This window comes from Camelina sativa, chromosome 1 (assembly GCF_000633955.1).
Source record: "Camelina sativa cultivar DH55 chromosome 1, Cs, whole genome shotgun sequence".
NCBI classification, from domain to species: domain Eukaryota; kingdom Viridiplantae; phylum Streptophyta; class Magnoliopsida; order Brassicales; family Brassicaceae; genus Camelina; species Camelina sativa.
In genome coordinates this window covers 4688260-4705237 of record NC_025685.1, presented here as the reverse complement: position 1 = coordinate 4705237, position 16978 = coordinate 4688260, and the positions used below count along the sequence as shown (strand labels likewise).

At 38.2% G+C, this 16978-nt stretch overlaps 6 protein-coding genes across 6 annotated transcripts in view; 3 read left to right on the top strand and 3 right to left on the bottom strand.

Annotated features, from left to right (window-relative positions):
• The window catches only part of LOC104774180 (B3 domain-containing protein At3g11580), a 3933-nt gene extending 1359 nt beyond the window's left edge, over nt 1-2574 (top strand). Inside the window, exons 2-4 of the mRNA XM_010498904.2 lie at nt 169-566; nt 1410-1585; nt 2307-2574. Coding sequence (XP_010497206.1) covers nt 169-566; nt 1410-1585; nt 2307-2360 — 628 coding nt within the window. The 3' untranslated portion in view covers nt 2361-2574. The remainder of the gene's footprint in view (nt 1-168; nt 567-1409; nt 1586-2306) is intronic.
• LOC104773934 (protein trichome birefringence-like 8) lies at nt 4050-5913 on the top strand. The gene is made up of 4 exons (XM_010498630.1): nt 4050-4517; nt 4844-5233; nt 5320-5478; nt 5566-5913. Exons 1-4 carry the CDS (start codon nt 4111-4113, stop codon nt 5891-5893), a joined length of 1284 nt encoding a protein of 427 aa, XP_010496932.1. The 5' UTR covers nt 4050-4110; the 3' UTR covers nt 5894-5913.
• Nucleotides 5673-11833, bottom strand: LOC104774000. The gene is made up of 18 exons (XM_010498688.1): nt 11705-11833; nt 11138-11573; nt 10929-11020; nt 10350-10514; nt 9828-10221; nt 9348-9466; nt 9173-9245; nt 8864-9090; nt 8736-8780; nt 8344-8386; nt 8024-8215; nt 7699-7802; nt 7499-7565; nt 7134-7283; nt 6660-6782; nt 6385-6555; nt 6123-6182; nt 5673-6039 (listed from the first exon to the last, which is right to left on the bottom strand). The coding sequence occupies exons 1-18, from the start codon at nt 11743-11745 to the stop codon at nt 5926-5928; spliced, it is 2616 nt and encodes an 871-aa protein (XP_010496990.1). The 5' UTR covers nt 11746-11833; the 3' UTR covers nt 5673-5925.
• LOC104774065 (zinc transporter 5-like) lies at nt 11966-14853 on the top strand. Its single transcript, XM_010498751.1, has 2 exons — nt 11966-14541; nt 14761-14853. The coding sequence occupies exon 1, from the start codon at nt 12080-12082 to the stop codon at nt 14501-14503; it is 2424 nt and encodes an 807-aa protein (XP_010497053.1). The 5' UTR covers nt 11966-12079; the 3' UTR covers nt 14504-14541; nt 14761-14853.
• On the bottom strand, nt 14606-15681 carry LOC104774116 (casparian strip membrane protein 2-like). The gene is made up of 3 exons (XM_010498798.1): nt 15289-15681; nt 15076-15199; nt 14606-14961 (listed from the first exon to the last, which is right to left on the bottom strand). Exons 1-3 carry the CDS (start codon nt 15561-15563, stop codon nt 14746-14748), a joined length of 615 nt encoding a protein of 204 aa, XP_010497100.1. The 5' UTR covers nt 15564-15681; the 3' UTR covers nt 14606-14745.
• LOC104773878 (probable UDP-N-acetylglucosamine--peptide N-acetylglucosaminyltransferase SPINDLY) overlaps nt 15992-16978 on the bottom strand; it is a 7274-nt gene continuing 6287 nt past the window's right edge. The window contains exons 18-19 of the mRNA XM_010498559.2: nt 16892-16967; nt 15992-16804 (exon numbers count right to left, since the gene is read on the bottom strand). Coding sequence (XP_010496861.1) covers nt 16401-16804; nt 16892-16967 — 480 coding nt within the window. The 3' untranslated portion in view covers nt 15992-16400. The remainder of the gene's footprint in view (nt 16805-16891; nt 16968-16978) is intronic.

Genomic DNA, 16978 nt, shown 5'->3' with positions numbered 1-16978 from the left:
TTACCACAACACTCTCTCGTTGCAGCAGCAGCAACATATGCACCACCAAAACGACGTCGCCGTAGCACAAAGAGAGTCTTTGTTCGAGAAATCACTCACGCCAAGCGACGTCGGGAAACTAAACCGCTTAGTCATACCAAAACAACACGCCGAGAAATACTTCCCTCTCAATAATAATGGCGGCGGAGGGGATGACGTGGCGACGTCGGAGAAAGGGATGCTTCTTAGCTTCGAGGATGAGTCGGGCAAGTGTTGGAAATTCAGGTACTCTTATTGGAACAGTAGCCAAAGCTACGTGTTGACCAAAGGATGGAGCAGGTACGTCAAAGACAAACACCTCGACGCTGGAGACGTCGTGTTTTTTCAGCGACACCGTTTCGATCTCCATAGACTTTTCATTGGCTGGCGGAGACGCGGCGAAGCTTCGTCTTCACCCGCCGTCTCCGTCGTGTCTCAAGAAGCTTTGGTTAATACGACCGCGTATTGGAGCGGCTTGACCACACCTTATCGTCAAGTACACGCGTCGACTACTTACCCTAATATTCACCACGAGTATTCACACTATGGTAAAATTCAAAACTCTTTATTTCCTCTTTTATTTTATTTTTCTTCCCTTACTTATCTATATGTCAGATTTATACTCCTTTATGTAAGTTATATATATATATATTAATATAGATATATATTTAAAAAGGAGAGGTTTTGTAGTTAAATGCATATTTACATGGCATTTTTAAATATATTTATATATATATATAAATATTATAATATATTTATGCTTGTCCCATCTAGATTATTATGTTATGCATGGTATTTTAGGTTTTAAAGAAATTTACATGGTATTTTAATATTTTATTAGAACATCCATGATTTTTTTCCATTAACTCCTAGATTAATCTAGGTTATCATTATAAATAAAAACCTCCTGAATTATTGTATATAGTTTTTTTTTGTTAAAGTATTGTATATAGTTTCTGTTGAGCTTTTTGTTTCTTGGTTTTCAAAGCAAAAGAAAGATAATTTTTCAAAAGATTAGGGCAAGAACTTGGAGAGTTCAACCATTTCAATTAAGCTAGTGGAATGTATTTCTTACAAATGCAAAGGAGTTTTCTAAAATTCTACTATATGACAATTATTATAGTTGCGTGAGTATGTATACAAAATAACAACCTGAGATAAATATTTTGTTATATTCCTTTTTTCTTCGTCTTGCAATTTAATTTTGGACCCGACAATTTCAATAATCTTCTCCAAGTTGTAACTAATCCGTTACATGCGCGTGAGGAGAACCGTCCAATCCACTTAGACTAACGTGCTCTTTATTTCTTCCTTTTTAATTCATTTTTTTTTTCAAAAAAACCATATAACTAAAAAGACGCGCACGTGTCGTGACGGTGCAAAAATTGTAGGCGCCGTCGCTGATCATCAGGCTCGGTCGACATCAACGGCGGTCGCAGGGAGCTCGAGGACGGTGAGGCTATTTGGCGTTAATCTAGAGTGTCATGGTGACGCTGTCGAGCCACCAGCTCGTACCGACGGCTATAACGGCCAACACATTTACTATTACTCAACTCCTCACCCCATGGTAAATATTATTTAACTTACATTTTTTTGTTTTTGTTTTTGGTTATTAGATTCGAATTGCTTATGTCATAGTATATGCATGCTACTATCTAATAAAATATGAGAAAGATTGAAATGATACGTATTAATAATAAACAGATGTCGTGGCTGTTTCTCGAGACGAGACAGATGAAATTACTAGTTTAAATAGACCTGAAAGATATTTTTTTTTTTTGGCTTAACTAATAAATAATTATTAAAAGAGGAATCAGGGGAGAATAATACCTACACATGACTGTAAAATCACATGGCCAATTTGTTTTTTGTTGTTGTTGATTACTTTGATTTGTCTTTGTTTGCTTTTGTCTCTGTAGAATGTATGTAGCCTCCTCCACGCATTTAGTATCTAATTTCCTGTGAGAAAAAGTCTCTAGTTTAGTTTTACTATTCTTATTTAGTTCGGCACCGTCACGTTTTTGTGAAAGCCGAAAGCTTGACCAATATTTTGTTGGTAAGCAATACTGACCAAAAGCATCACAAAACTTATCAGTGACATAAGTTTTGACTAGTTAACTACGTTTTGTAATGGTTGAAAATAATTTGAAATTCTATATATATATCAAATAAGTATGAAAAGACAATATATATATATATATATATTCACATTTTCTCACAATTTCATGTAGAAAAGTTATTGATAAGAATAAAAAATAATTAACTTGCGTGTTGGGATTGTGAAACAGAATCTATCATTTGCTGGAGAAGCATTGGAGCAGGTAGGAGATGGACGAGGTTGATGACATCCAAAAAGAAGAAGTGACCAAAACTTTTTAGATTTTAACTTTAGATTATGGGCCCATACTTGGCCCAGTTGTCATAGACAAGAAACACCCAAAAAAAGGAGGAGAAATTAATTATCAGTAGTTTCGTTATGTATTTACTATTTGACTAATTTGAAAAGAAAAATAAAAAGAGGATTTTTTTTTTCTTCTTTTCTATATCTTTCTTTGTCAGAACGGAAAAACTACAGTATATATATATGTAAAAAGATGTAAATTATTGGGTTTATTATTTTTAATATTTGAAGCTTTTTCTAGCACAAAAGTCATTATTTGAGGGCAGAGATACCCTTAATTGGTGAGCTAGGCCTAGGCTAAACCTCAAACACATGTAGTATATGTATCTGACGATGAAAGATGAATTTGGAACTGTTGAGATTCATGGGAGGAGGAGATTTCATGAAGAAAAAAGTGTGGGCCTTATTTATATAACAAATGATTAAAGAAATGAGCATAGCATGTGTGTGTAAAATTAAAATATAGGTTGTGTTACATCGCCTTTTCACTCTGGTCCAAAGCCAAAGCCAAAGCCAAAGGAAGGGACCATTTTTATTCCATGTTACACTCTTCTTTTGTTGTTTTTGCGTTGCAAAGGAAGTGTAAAACGAATATGAATCATTATTTTTTTACAAGTATGACGACTAAAATGGGTTTAGGTCCCAATTTGTTTTCTCTGCATTTGCGTTTGTGTTTATGTTTCTGCATATGAGTATTGGTGTGGTATCACAAACGAGCAAGCATAAAGACAAAGAAACAAAGTGTCGCAATTACCTTTGACATTAATTGAAACATGTCCATGTAGAAAACAGAAGATTTGATTACTTTTGATCTTGATAGTATTTACTTGTTACGTTTGTACACTTTGTTTGACGAGAGAGACATATATACTCGAAGGAACTGAGTTGGAAAGTAAAATAAAAATAAAAATATAGTTATCTAGCTAAGTTCACGGGCTCATACATCAGTCAAAGCCATTCCACATCTTGTGAAGGTAAAAGGTCTTGACAGACTTGTATCAACTCTTTTTCTATTGATATGGCACTTTCGTCTTTGTTACCTCAATTTCCATAAATACTCTTAAGTACACTAATTCACCAATCCTAATTTTCAAAAAACTACTGAAATTGTAAAGCAAATTATAGCATGTGCTACTTGTGAGTGTGAGAGGTAGTGGATACTCGACCATACCAGAAAAGTTCGGTCCAATTCTTTAAACTAATTATAATTATTCATTAACTTTATATGTGGGTTAAACTTTATTTATTTTTGGTCAAATTCAACTCAAATCTTTCACTTTGGTTGTTTATTAGGACAACGAAAAAATAGAACGCGATAGGTGTAGAAAAATTTTAAAAATATATTTCACCTAGATCATATCTTTCAGTTAAGAATTATAATAATATCTTGACAAATATGATAGTCGTCTCGATCTAATAAAATGTGAAAACGAACATGGGAGGAAACTTCTATTGTTATACGTTTAATTAATTTGTACTGTGGGATGCATTCTATTAATATTTTTGTCTGTCACATGGATGAATTGATGATGGATCTATTAATAATTTAATTAAGAATTTATTGCCTACCGAAACATATTTATTAATACTTTTCTCTGGCAAAAAGAAGATCGCGTATTCACATTTTCACGTCTCTTTCTTTACAACAGAGAAAGAGAGAGAGAGAGAGAGATTGCATCTTATGCGGCGACATGGATCATCATCATCAAGAAACGAATCCTCTGAAGGAGCTTGTCTCTCTATCTTCGTCTCCTATCTTCTCAACCTTGAAGATCAAGAAACCTATATTTGTTGGGATCTCTCTTCTCATCAGCTTCCTAATAATCTCTGTCGTCGTCGTCGACCTTGCCGGCTTTGAGCCTTATCAATGTATTGGATTCTTGTATTCATCGCGAACCCTAACGAAGGAACGAGGAAACGAGGACGTATGCGACTATTCATACGGAAGATGGGTTCGTGGACGCCGTGATGTGGACGAAACCTTTTATGGAGAAGAGTGTCGGTTTCTAGATCCTGGTTTCCGTTGTCTGAATAATGGAAGAAAAGATTCTGGTTTTCGAGAATGGCGATGGCAACCACATGGCTGCGACCTTCCACGGTAGTAACTTGTTCTTATGTAATTTTGCTTGGACCTTAAGGTATTGGTTGATTTTGGTTATGAGTAAAACAAACATCGAAGGCTTATTAGGGTTACAAGCAATTCATTGATTCACTAGAGTTTTAGAGTTATTACCATCAATGCTGCTAACATCCCACTTTCATTTTAATAAGACTTTAAACCTGTCCACTTTAATTTGAGTTGGTTTTGTGGGGTTGAAACTTTAAACCTGCTTTAGTTATGAATCTTGCGCCAATCAAATTCAAAATTTTAACTTTATTTGTCAACTAACGTCACCTTGTTTACTTGTGTGACAACAATTATAGATTTAATGCAAGTGATTTTCTGGAGAGGAGTCGGAATGGGAGGATTGTTTTCGTCGGAGATTCTATCGGAAGAAACCAATGGGAGTCTCTTCTGTGTATGCTGTCACAAGCAGTGTCTAATAAATCTGAGATACATGAAGTATATGGGAACCCTATAAGCAAGCATAAGGGTTTCCTTTCAATGCGATTTCCGAAACAAAACCTAACCGTTGAATATCATAGAACACCATTTCTAGTCGTGGTTGGTCGGCCACCTGAAAACTCACCCGTAGATGTCAAAATGACGGTTAGAGTCGATGAGTTTAACTGGCAGTCCAAAAAATGGGTCGGGTCTGATGTTCTAGTCTTCAATACAGGACATTGGTGGAACGAAGACAAGACCTTTAACGCGTAAAAACTTCTTGTGCAAATTCAACATTCTGGTAACAAGAAAAATGTGGTTGATGAGTCTTACCGGGTTTCTTTTGTTGTTGTAGGGGTTGCTATTTTCAGGAGGGAGGGCAATTGAACAAGACAATGGGAGTAATGGAGGGATTTTGGAAGTCTTTAAAGACATGGAAGTCATGGGTTTTAGAGAGACTAGATTCTGAGAGTAGTTATGTCTTCTTCAGAAGCTTCTCTCCTGTACATTACAGGTCTGTTTCAGAAACAATCAAAGAGGACGAATCAGACGAAAGTCATTTAGAAATTTGACCAGGTTTGAGCTTTTTGGGTGTTCGCAGGAACGGGACATGGAACTTGGGTGGTTTGTGTGATGCAGAGACAGAGCCAGAGACTGATATGAAGAAAATGGAATCTGATCCTATCCACAACAATTACATTTCTCAAGTAATCCAAGAAATGAGATATGAACATAGTAAGGTTAAGTTTCTGAACATTACATATCTGACTGAGTTCAGGAAGGATGCTCATCCTTCGCGGTATCGAGAACCGGGAACTCCTGAAGATGCTCCTCAAGACTGCAGTCACTGGTGCTTACCCGGTGTGCCTGACACTTGGAATGAGATTCTCTATGCGCAGCTATTGGCAATGAATTACCGAACAAAATGAAAAGAGGTAAATTATATATCGCTTCCTTCTAGTCATAATGCTGTTTCCTCCACTCCTTCGGTCTCAGTTTCATTTGTTTGCAGTTCCTTGATTTTCTCAAGCTGTCTCAATAAGTTCAACCTTTCGGACCCGTATGTGGATGGAATCTGAATGAAGGATATTATCAAAAGTTAGTCAAGGAGAAGGTTTTGAATTCTGATGTATCTATGTATAGAGAAGGCATTCGTACCAGGCCTGGCACATATCTCTGAATTCCAGCCAGCATGGCTGCGTGACCAACCGCTGTGACCTGTTCAGAATAGCTTACTCATTATATTAGTCCCATAGACTAGAAAATGAGAAATGTTAACACTGCAGAGGTTGTACCACAGGTTTGTACAAAGCAACTATCTAAAGATGTAGCTTGGAATATTTCAGTGAAAGTGTATAACATGATCAAAATTACAAAAAGGTGAACATAAACTTCTCTGTATAGGTTATTTTTGACTTACAGGAAGAAGCATTAGAATACCGATGGGAATAACTGATGCCAAGTCAGTCATCGTTCTGCGCAGGGCTTTCTTTTCTTTTCCTGTTAACTCATCACCAATCAGAGACCTCCGAAGTATCTGCATAGCAGCTGCTGAATCGATAGCAAGAAGTTGAGTACCTTGCCACACGTCCTGTAAATGTAAAAAAGTTAACAAAGCTGACAGAGAAAAACATATGACCCAGTGACAAAGAAACACGCCATATAGTTTTAGTCTTTAGAAGAGATAATTGGTACCGTGGTGGTTTCTCTTAGCTTTTGAAGAGTTTTCTCAATCATGCTTTCCTTCTTTGGAGTCTGAACCAACTGAACATTTTCCGTTCTACTGCTTGGTTGGGGAGTATCCTCAGAGATTCTTTCCTGTAAAATATGAACAAACACTTGGAAGTTTGTACTGTTGACACAAAAGACGCAAGACCCAACATTTTGGATTACTAAAAAGGAGTTGACTGGTCATTTTCTACCATGCTGAGAAGTTTAATCATGAGCGTAACAGAGCTAAGAGCACTACACAGAATTAGGTTAGTATGGCATTATCCATAATACAGGGTTTGACTTACTAAAATGATGGTTAATCCAACTGAAACGCACTGTTTAATAAATATGTCCATTTTCCTTTTGGTCAGAGCTTTTTATTTACCTCAAGAGGAAATGAGTACATCATTGAGACTAGCAATTTGATAGTTAAGAAATCTTGCAGCAGTTACTAACCTCCTCATCTACTGACTGATCAGTGCTTCTTTTGACCCGATTTTCCAGTTCTATCAGCTCGTTCCTAAGAATTTCGAATCGGCTGATCTCATTTGGTTCCGAGTCTGCACTAAGTAAGTTTCCACTGGATTTCCCAATATATTCATCTCCCTGCATATGCAGGAAAAAAATACTTGAACCTTTATCCCTGCTAGACTGGAAATGGCTGAATTTTAAATGCAACAACTTCATATTAAATAAATACGAAATAGTAGTATACACTGACTGAACAAACACAGAGTACTATGCAGAAGAGCCATCAGAAAATTTCATCAGCAAAGCCCGTTGCCAGAATACTTGAGATAGGGTCACAAAATGGAGCTTACCGATAACTCAGGATCAAGCTTCTTCCTTGTAGGCCGTACAAAGAATCCCCAGAATCCACGACTCAAACTAATGCGGAGGAAAACAACAAATACGTCATTGTGACCAGAATGGAATGAAAGAGTCGTCACACTTATATTAGCTCAAACTATCACGGTAGCTAGGTGTGAAGAGGAATAATAGTAAGCAATAGGTAGCATACCTTTTGCCTTGATCCTCAGTACTAATTGCGTTGTTTGTGTCTTTCCCTTTAAAATACCGTTTCTGTACCACGTAGGATTCCTGAGAATCATTTTTGTCACCTCCCTGAGTTTACCATATGAGGTTTTAGATTCCCACACAGATTTAAAAAACACAACATGCACTTTCAAAAATATCTTTCTTATCCTATAATGAGACTGATGCAGCACTTCGTAAAAAGGGGTACAACTGGTTTGTTTTGGTCCATATGGCATTCAGATTTCAGATAAATTATAATATATATACTAGCAGGATCAAAACAAAAAGTGATAATGAAAAGCAGAAACCTGTTGCAAGGAAGCTGCTTTGGCTCTAAAAGTTGCCTCTAGAAATTCAGCCTCTTTCTTAAGCTTCCGTATTTTTTCTAGGTCAGAGCAAGCGGCTTTTATTTGTTCCTTCCCAGACGATGATTTTGATACATACAACTCCTGTAGCAGGCTTTCCAGTCTAATGAGGGCTTCATCTACACTTTCTAGGGCCTGGGGACTATGTATTGTTAGTATATAAATTGTCTTCAATATAACAACAATTTTTAACAGGAATCGGATCTAACTAATGTACGAAGTACAACAGTCCTTTCCAATAGACCAATTCAAAAAAGACGAACCTTGTCAAATGAGTTCGCCTCTCTAACAATTGATGATGCATTCCTGTCAAAAAATAGGTTTTTGTCACTTCCATCCTGCATCACACATTATCCAAATGCAGACAGTCTGCTAGATTGATAGTAACTGATGAAGGCAAATAATCCAGAATCATGAATGTGACAAATGCAAAGTTAATGGAGGCGACCGTCAAGGATGCTTTCCCTACAATTTGTTGTAACTACGACAATAATTGTAAATATCCAAGACATATGCTTTGAGTTTTGCTTGGAAGTATATTTCTCTCAGGTACACTCTCAATTATTAGTAGAGTATACCAATCAAGCAGGAAAGAGATTTTCCAAATGTAGGCATATATGTATAGATTAGAGAGAGGGGGTTTCCGTTATCTTACTTTAATATCCCCAGTTCTTCTTTACACCGAACCAAAGTCTTGTGCCTGAATATTAAGAAAGACAGTCAGCACGATAACTAATTACTTCCTTAATTGTCCAAATATTGAGTAGAAAATATGTCTAATACCCCTTGGATAAGAATTTAGCTGCCTTGACATTAGAAGGATTCTCTGGCCATTTACTATATTTAATAAAGCTCTGTAGCCAATAAGAGCAAACATCCAACAGTTCGGGAATAACTTCATAATTAGGTGGCCCTTCTGGTTTGCTCTTATGCCCATGTGATTGTTTTGGAGGCTGTGTGCTAGTATTGTTTGGATAGAAAGGAATCCAGTCTAGTTCTTCGCAAACAACCTACACAATAAATTTCCATGAAAATATATCAACATAGTCCTTAGAAATTTTCTACCAATGATTAGATTAATGTCTAGTCTACCTCGACATACAGCTGGTATGAACTGATGGCTGAAAGTTGAGGATAGTACAGGACGCTACCCCCAATAAGATGCCTGAATTAAAATAGTTCATGCGTATAGGTAAGAGTGTGATAACCAAACACAAAGTTACAAAAGTGTATGGGAATGTAAATAGGGTGAAACAGTGACAATTACCTAACAAGGTCCTCCAAAGGATTCTCCAGGGAATCAAAACCATTTGCAGCTAAATTAGTCTGTGTGCTCCTGCCTAAAGCAATGAAGAATCCAAAAATTGCTAAATCTCTCTCCAAAACCTGCAAGGCACCAACAGGTGCCAATTAACTTCAGAAGATTTATATACAAGTATACTGCCATAAATCTGATAGGATAATACAACCCAGATAAACTTGGAATCACTGTTTTTTACCAAAAAGGAACTCTGAAAACTAAAGTCTACCAATATATGTTTTTGCTTCTACATGCGTCACTTTATCTAGATCCTTAAATTTCTAAATTGTTTGTGCCACTTCCTCATGTTTGGAATGGCACTTCCAAGAAAAGTACTCTAGACAAGCTATTATGCTCATATTCAAACATCAAAAAGAACTCATATGATCACTGTACAGAAAGCCTGAAGCTTCTTAGATGTTTCCTCTAGACGTTTCTAATCCTTACCTCTATACTTTCGGATGTTGTTAACTTTGACCATATTTTCTCTCGATCTATAGCACGCTGCAATTGTTTCTGTATAAGATCGACCCAGAAAACAACTTCAACTGTAGCAATGTCACCATTTACTCTGCACCCTGCTGCGCGAGGACCAAAATGAGTAAGAAATTCTCTTTGTAGGCCTATGCTTTTGATTGAATGATACGCTTGGGGAAGTGGAACGAAGTCTACAAGTTTTTCCATCAATCTTCCAGTTGTATCTGGAATCACAGAGAAGAAGGGCGGGCAGGAAAATTTTGCCGGGCCAACTTTCGTTATTGCTGCAATGCAATTGAGCACAAGCATAAGAAGTGACACCTCAACCTCATTACTTGCAGCTGTGGACTTCCCTTTTGCATAGCTGGAATGAACCATAAAGAATTGTTAATTCATCAAAACCTGAGTCAAACTAGTGTTTTCTAGTACTTATAAGGTGAGATTCGAACGCTTTAAACCAAAAAAGAAGGACATTTGAAAGAGAAAACATACACAGAAGTGGCAGCAACAAATCGTTGGTCTCCCTCTATATAATTCACAAAAGATGTCACTGTGGAAGGAATTTGCTCGGACCAAAACGATTCATAGGCTTTAGGATGTTTCGCAGATAGATTATCTCGCATCATATTCTCAAGGGGAGCAACTTGGCGTGATAAGCTGTTTAATGCCAAAATTTTCACAAAATCAAAAATGAATAACTGAAAGGTTGGGTTATAGCACGACCAGTTCCAGAAAGATATCTAACATTGATGAAGGAAGATTCCTCAGAAGAATATGTGGGAAATGTACCACAAAGTAACACAACTTGGAATCTCAAATAATCTTTGCAAAGGCTAAAAGTTTGTGCTCACTAGTTACAATAGCCATCCCCTGAGATTCATTAGGGATAGCGTAGCCAACTCAGACATTGCATCAGTAAATTAACAAATTCAGATAACTATCTATCAATTAAGTAAAGGAAATCTAATCTCTTGAACAGGGAGTAGCTGACTTTTATGAAGCAAAAACGTATTAACAAGGTGTGCTCATGTCAAACGCCACAGATTCAATAATAAACTTGTGTAGTAGTACCTCCTTTGAACAAAGACATTAATATCCTCGTCTCTGTAATTTCCTCTAGAAGAAATCTCATTTACTGCTTGTAGTAAGGAGTACAGAGAAGCCTGTGAAACATGAATGCAAGTTCAGAATCGAGAGAATATGGAGACTAAAAACATCGACAAGAAAACACTACGTTTACAAGCCTAAAGATGATTGAAACTAAAAAGACAAATACGAACCTGATAGGAAAGGGTCTTGACCCATGCGTTTTTATCAGCACCCAGCCAGGTCACAGAAAACCATGAAAACCTAGACGGAGAAATCTTTTCTATAACAGCCAACTCAAGAGTTCTAGCAGCATCGTGCAAAGACTGAATGAGTCCATCACAGCTGTTTTCATATTCTACTGATCCGGTGAACTTGGCCCTCATCTCCACAGAATCACTGCTAGATCTTGGCTGGGGACTTCCATTAATAGCCACTCCATCTTCAGTAGATGCCAAGACCAGACTTTGTGATCTACGAATTTTGCTCTTTTCCAAATAACCATATCTTACAAACAAATGACTCCTACTAGGATTGCTCCAGCAATTTGACAAGTATTTCAAGTGTACCGTCTTTTTACAGGATATGAAAGTTACAATAGACATCCTCCGCTGACATTGATTTGAAGAGCTACAGATAAAGAGATTCAGAGATTAAGCACTGGTGAAGATGGTTGAGTTAAAAAAAAAAAAAAAAACCCCAAAATTAAATTCCCACTAATAATATAAATCGCAAAAGGATCACAAAATCGAGAAGGTTACCTTGAGGATACAAGACCAGGTCTCTGTAGACTAACTGCCATCTAACATCAATATTTTAATCACGATTTTGGTTTGGCGAAGATAGTGGAGAAGAAGATGATGATTGACGAGAATGAAGAAGAAGAAGAAAAAAAGGTGACGTGGCACCAGGAAGGCTCGTTTTATCCTTAAACCCAGAAAAAAAAAGAAACAGTATATACCCAAAGATACTTCCGTGAAGGTCCAATTATATAACGCCACGTATGGTATTTTCTTACTACTCACCGTAGCATTAACAATAAGCGACGGCGACAGACAAACAAAGAAGCTGAAATGTAAGAAAAAGCAGAGGAGAGGAGAGGAGAGTTAGAGGAATCAATCGCAGTTTGATCAACAATGGCGGATCATCATCATCATCATCAACAACATCGACCGAATCGTCTCTCAGTACCAACACCAACAATGGGAAGAACTTACCCTTCTTTCCCTTACACTCCAACTCCAACACCTTCAAAGACCCGTCTCTCTTCTTCCTCCTTCAGCTCCAGATCGACCCATAGCAACAACAATACAAGATCATCACTTTCGTTTCTCTTTCTCATCCTCTTCTCTCTTAGATCTCTCTACTCTCTCTTACCTTTCCTTCGTTCTTCTCCTTCTTTCTCTCTTTTCCCTTTCTCCTTCCTCGTCTCTCTTCTCTCTTTCCTTTTCTCTCTTTCTTTCTCTTTCTTCTCTTCTCCTTCTTCTAAGAAAGACCCTTTCTTTCTCCGCCATCAAAATCGTTCCTTTTCATCTCTTTCTTCCTCTCAATTCAAACTCTTACTCGCTAAATCGTTTCTTCTTGCTTTCGTCTTCCTTCTTCGTTTCCAAGCTCTTCGTTACTGTAGTGCTGCTGCTATGATCTTAGCTGAACTCTCCGGTACTGTCTCAGCTAGAGCTTTATCCTCTGATAATGGTGGGATTGGAGCTCGATCATCCAAGGTTCGTGGGTTTTGCGTTTTGTTCGCGGGCTTGTTGTTGTTATCAATCAGCTGGGATCGTGTTGATTGCTTCCCGTTTACATCATCTGTTCAAAGTTGGGGTTTTTGGATTTATCCTAAAGAGAATTGCTTGAGGATTTGGCCTTTGTTGCTTCCTTTTCTATCTGGGTTTTTGGCTTGTTATGAGAAAGTTTCAACGAATTGGGTTGAGATCAAACAACTTGATCAGAAACGAGTTCGATTACTGTCTTTGTTTCTAACCACTCTCTTGTTGTTCCCACTTGCTATTTGGAGTTTCTTCTTCTCTGCTAGTGGTGATGATAGTGTCTCTATTGGGAATTTAGGTTGGCCTTTAGCTAACACTGTTGTATTTGGAGTGTTGTTGAGTGAGAATTATAATGATGATAAGTTTTCGAGCTCAAAGAAGAAGGATCCAGAAAGAGAGTTTCTTGTTACGTTTCTATGCACTATTGTGTTGGAGCTTTTCTATTTCCCTGAGCTATCTCTTTGGGGATTGTTGCTGTGTGGTTTATTGCTGTATGTTGCGGTTAAAGAGTTGGACTCTGTGAATCCAGAGTACCAAGAGATTGGGATGGAATTACCTGAGTCGCTTTCCACTGTGTTTATGAAGCCTATTCGTCACATTTTGAGCGAGAAGAAATCGAGGAAGATTGCGTTGTTTCTTTTGATCAATACGGCGTATATGGTTGTTGAGTTTGTGGCTGGATTTATGAGTAACAGTCTTGGATTGATCTCAGACGCTTGTCATATGTTGTTTGATTGTGCTGCTTTGGCTATTGGGCTGTATGCATCTTATATCTCACGTCTTCCTGCAAACCATCAGTACAACTATGGCCGAGGTAGATTTGAAGTGCTGTCTGGTTATGTTAACGCGGTTTTACTTGTTCTTGTTGGGGCTTTGATTGTGCTCGAGTCGATTGAAAGAATCTTGGATCCTCAGGAGATTTCTACAAATAGTCTTTTGGTTGTTTCAGTTGGAGGGCTTCTCGTGAATGTTGTCGGGTTGATCTTTTTCCACGAGGAACATCATCATGCTCATGGTGGATCTGGTTGCGCACATTCTCACTCACACCAATCCCATAGCCATAAACATGAGGAGCATCATGAGCACGACCATCATTCTCAGCATTCCCATAGCCATAATCATGAGGAGCATCATGAGCACGGCCATCACCATCAGCATTCTCATAGCCATAAACATGAAGAGCATCATGAACATGTCCATCATCAGCATCATAAACTTGAGGAACATCATGAGCGTGACCATCATCATCATTCCCATAGCCATAAACACGAGGAATGCAACCACAGTCATGACCATGAGCATCATTCTGATCACAAACCTGGGAAAGGCGGAAAGACAGAGCATCGCCACATTGACCACAACATGGAAGGAATTTTTCTTCATGTTTTGGCAGACACAATGGGGAGTGTTGGAGTTGTGATATCGACACTCTTGATCAAATACAAGGGCTGGTTAGTTGCTGATCCAGCCAGTTCTATCTTCATTTCCATCCTCATCATCGCTTCAGTCATTCCATTGCTCAGAAACTCTGCAGAGATTCTACTGCAAAGAGTCCCTAGGGCACACAGACATAACCTGAAAGAAGCCATGAGGAACATACTTAAGACTAAAGGTGTTTGCAATATTCAGAGGCTGCAGGTATGGAGTTTCACGAACGCAGAAGTCGTGGCGACTCTCCATCTCCTTGTATCCGCGGATTCAGACAAGACAAATACTAAGTTACAAGTCTCACGTTTGTTAGAAGATGCAGGAGTAAAGGATTTGACGCTACAAGTGGAATCTGTTAGCTCATAGCAATTGACACTGGAGACGCAAATTAATTGTGCTTGCTGGTGTGTCTAGTTCTACTTTGTGCTTAGGCCTTTCTGATCATTACTATCTTAGATTTGTGTTAAAAAGAAAAAACAAACACACTTTCATTTTTCCTTTTGAAAAGATTAATACAACACAACACAAGGCATGATGAGTAGATTTACACAAATGATTTCAATTTTACAATAATGATGAACAGACATGTACTGTATATAGGTTTTTGATTAGTGTCTTTTCAGAGCGACGCCGGAGATGACAACGAGGATGATGAAGAAGACTGCGGAGACAAAGGCGGAGACAACAGCTCCGCTGGATTTCTGACAGAAGTCTCCAAACTGTTGGCAAATGGGGAGCCAGTTCGTGTTCTGGTTTCCACTGTGTGCTAGATACGATATTGCTGCCGCAGATGAAGCAGCCGCCATGTTCAACGCCAGAACCCCCTGTCCCCAACACGATTCTTATTATTTTACATTTTTACTTAATACCAAAGTTTTAGTAAAACTTTACTTAAGAAAAAAAAAATGTAATGTAATTTGAAGAGTTTGAGAATATACAGTGTCAAGAACAAGCAAGAGGAGTCTTGGGGCGGTGGCAAGAGGGCGAAGGATTGTAACGACGGATATTGGAAGAGACAGAACGAGATATCCTCCTACTAAGGCCATGGCAATCACAAAGAATCTGAAGGAAAATTATGACCTAATTAGGTGACTTGTTTCACAAGAACAGGAAAGAATTTATATGATTGATCAAACATTTATAAATCGTACTGGAAAGTTGGTAGGTCGTCGTAACTAGCTTCGAACTGTAAGAATTGTGTGAAGAATGGAAGAGTCTCGTCACTTGTTCCCATAGTTGCAGCAGCGGCTAAAGCTGCAACAATGGCAGCTAAACGGAGGAGGAAGTCGAAGATGGCAAGACCTCTCTTGTATCCACCTGAGCCAGTAGCAGTGTGGTCTCTAGCAACACCGATTAGAGGAGCTTTGCCTTTCATGGCTGAGCTGGATTCTGCAGGGACATCGATGATAGTAGCTTCATGCTTCATATCTCTTAATTTGTTTCTTGCTACTTAATCTTGTGTTGCTTTGAAAGTGGAATATCAGTAAAAGTTCGATGCTTTGGTGGTGAATGAGCAAAGGGTATTAGGCATTGGGTTTTATAAGGTTTTTAGGGCTTTGGTGGAATCAATGGAGCAGTAGGAAATGTGGAATTGAAGAGTAGTTGCTTGCCTTTTTACTCTCTCCACATTAATTAATTAAAGAGATGGAGTTGGCAACATAATACAAGTCAAAAGTCTCTAGATTTAACTAAAATATTAGTGTTTTCATAATTGAAAAGTCTTTCACTGGGTTCTCACATCTTTCATTACCTTAACCAATAGGGAATATGCCAACTTTGTGCTGATTTTCATGGGATTAACCGATTAAGCTTGAGCAATTTATAAATTTCTATATAATGATATAGTTTGGACACTGAAAAGATTTGGCTATAACTATATTTACTATCATATGATTCAAAATCCAGCACATGAAAACAAGCATCCTAAAAAGCCTTAAAATCCCCTAACTGATACACAACAACTTGATCTCTCAAATGAGAAGAAAAACTCCAAATTCACTTCCCCCTAATGACTTCCCAAGAATCATGTAAAGCTAAACTAAGAGTGGTAAGAGACAGAACCAAAAAAAGGGGTGATTTTACTGTTCTTTTTACTACACAAGCAGTAATCTAAAGTCTAGTTCCTATAGTCTTGGAAGTAAAAAGTAGGAAGAGCTCATGGACTCTTTTCTTTCACACCTTTTCCCAGATGGGTCATGAATCTGCAAAGACATGACCTTTCTTAATTTTCCGGCATTTTGCAGCAGCTTGAGTTGCCGGGTATCTAACTAGTGGAATCCAATCTCTTTGAGAGCTGCGGGGATTGGGTTGGTAAAGAGGAAGGTACAGGAGCCGAACCATTGGCCTTGAGAGAAGGAGTGGCTTCTCCAGTAACGCTTTGTCTTGATGCTCCCAAGTCATTTGAGATTAAGGGATCATCTTGGACCTCTTTTTGCAGCATTTCCATTCGCCTTAACGATGGCACTTCACCTTTGCAGTACTTTCTCCACATATTCCGGTATGCGGATTCAAGAGAAACAGCAAATGAAGGTCCATTACAAACAGGAGATCCAGCCATTAGATCCCGGAGACTCATTCTCAATTTAGCAAGAGCTGTGACATCAGAGGCTAGATCAACAGATAACTGAACATATTCGTCCTCGTTTTTAGCAACCAGGTGTCCTAATCCTGATTCAAGAAATGATTGCATTAGCTAAAAGATGTCCTGAGTATAACCAAACTTGGCAAAAGAACCAAACTTTGCTGAGTGCTTACCAACTTTAGTGAGAAGACTGACACCAACATTATGCGCATGTACTGAACCAGCCATTGTAACACATGGAACTCCCATGTAGAGAGATT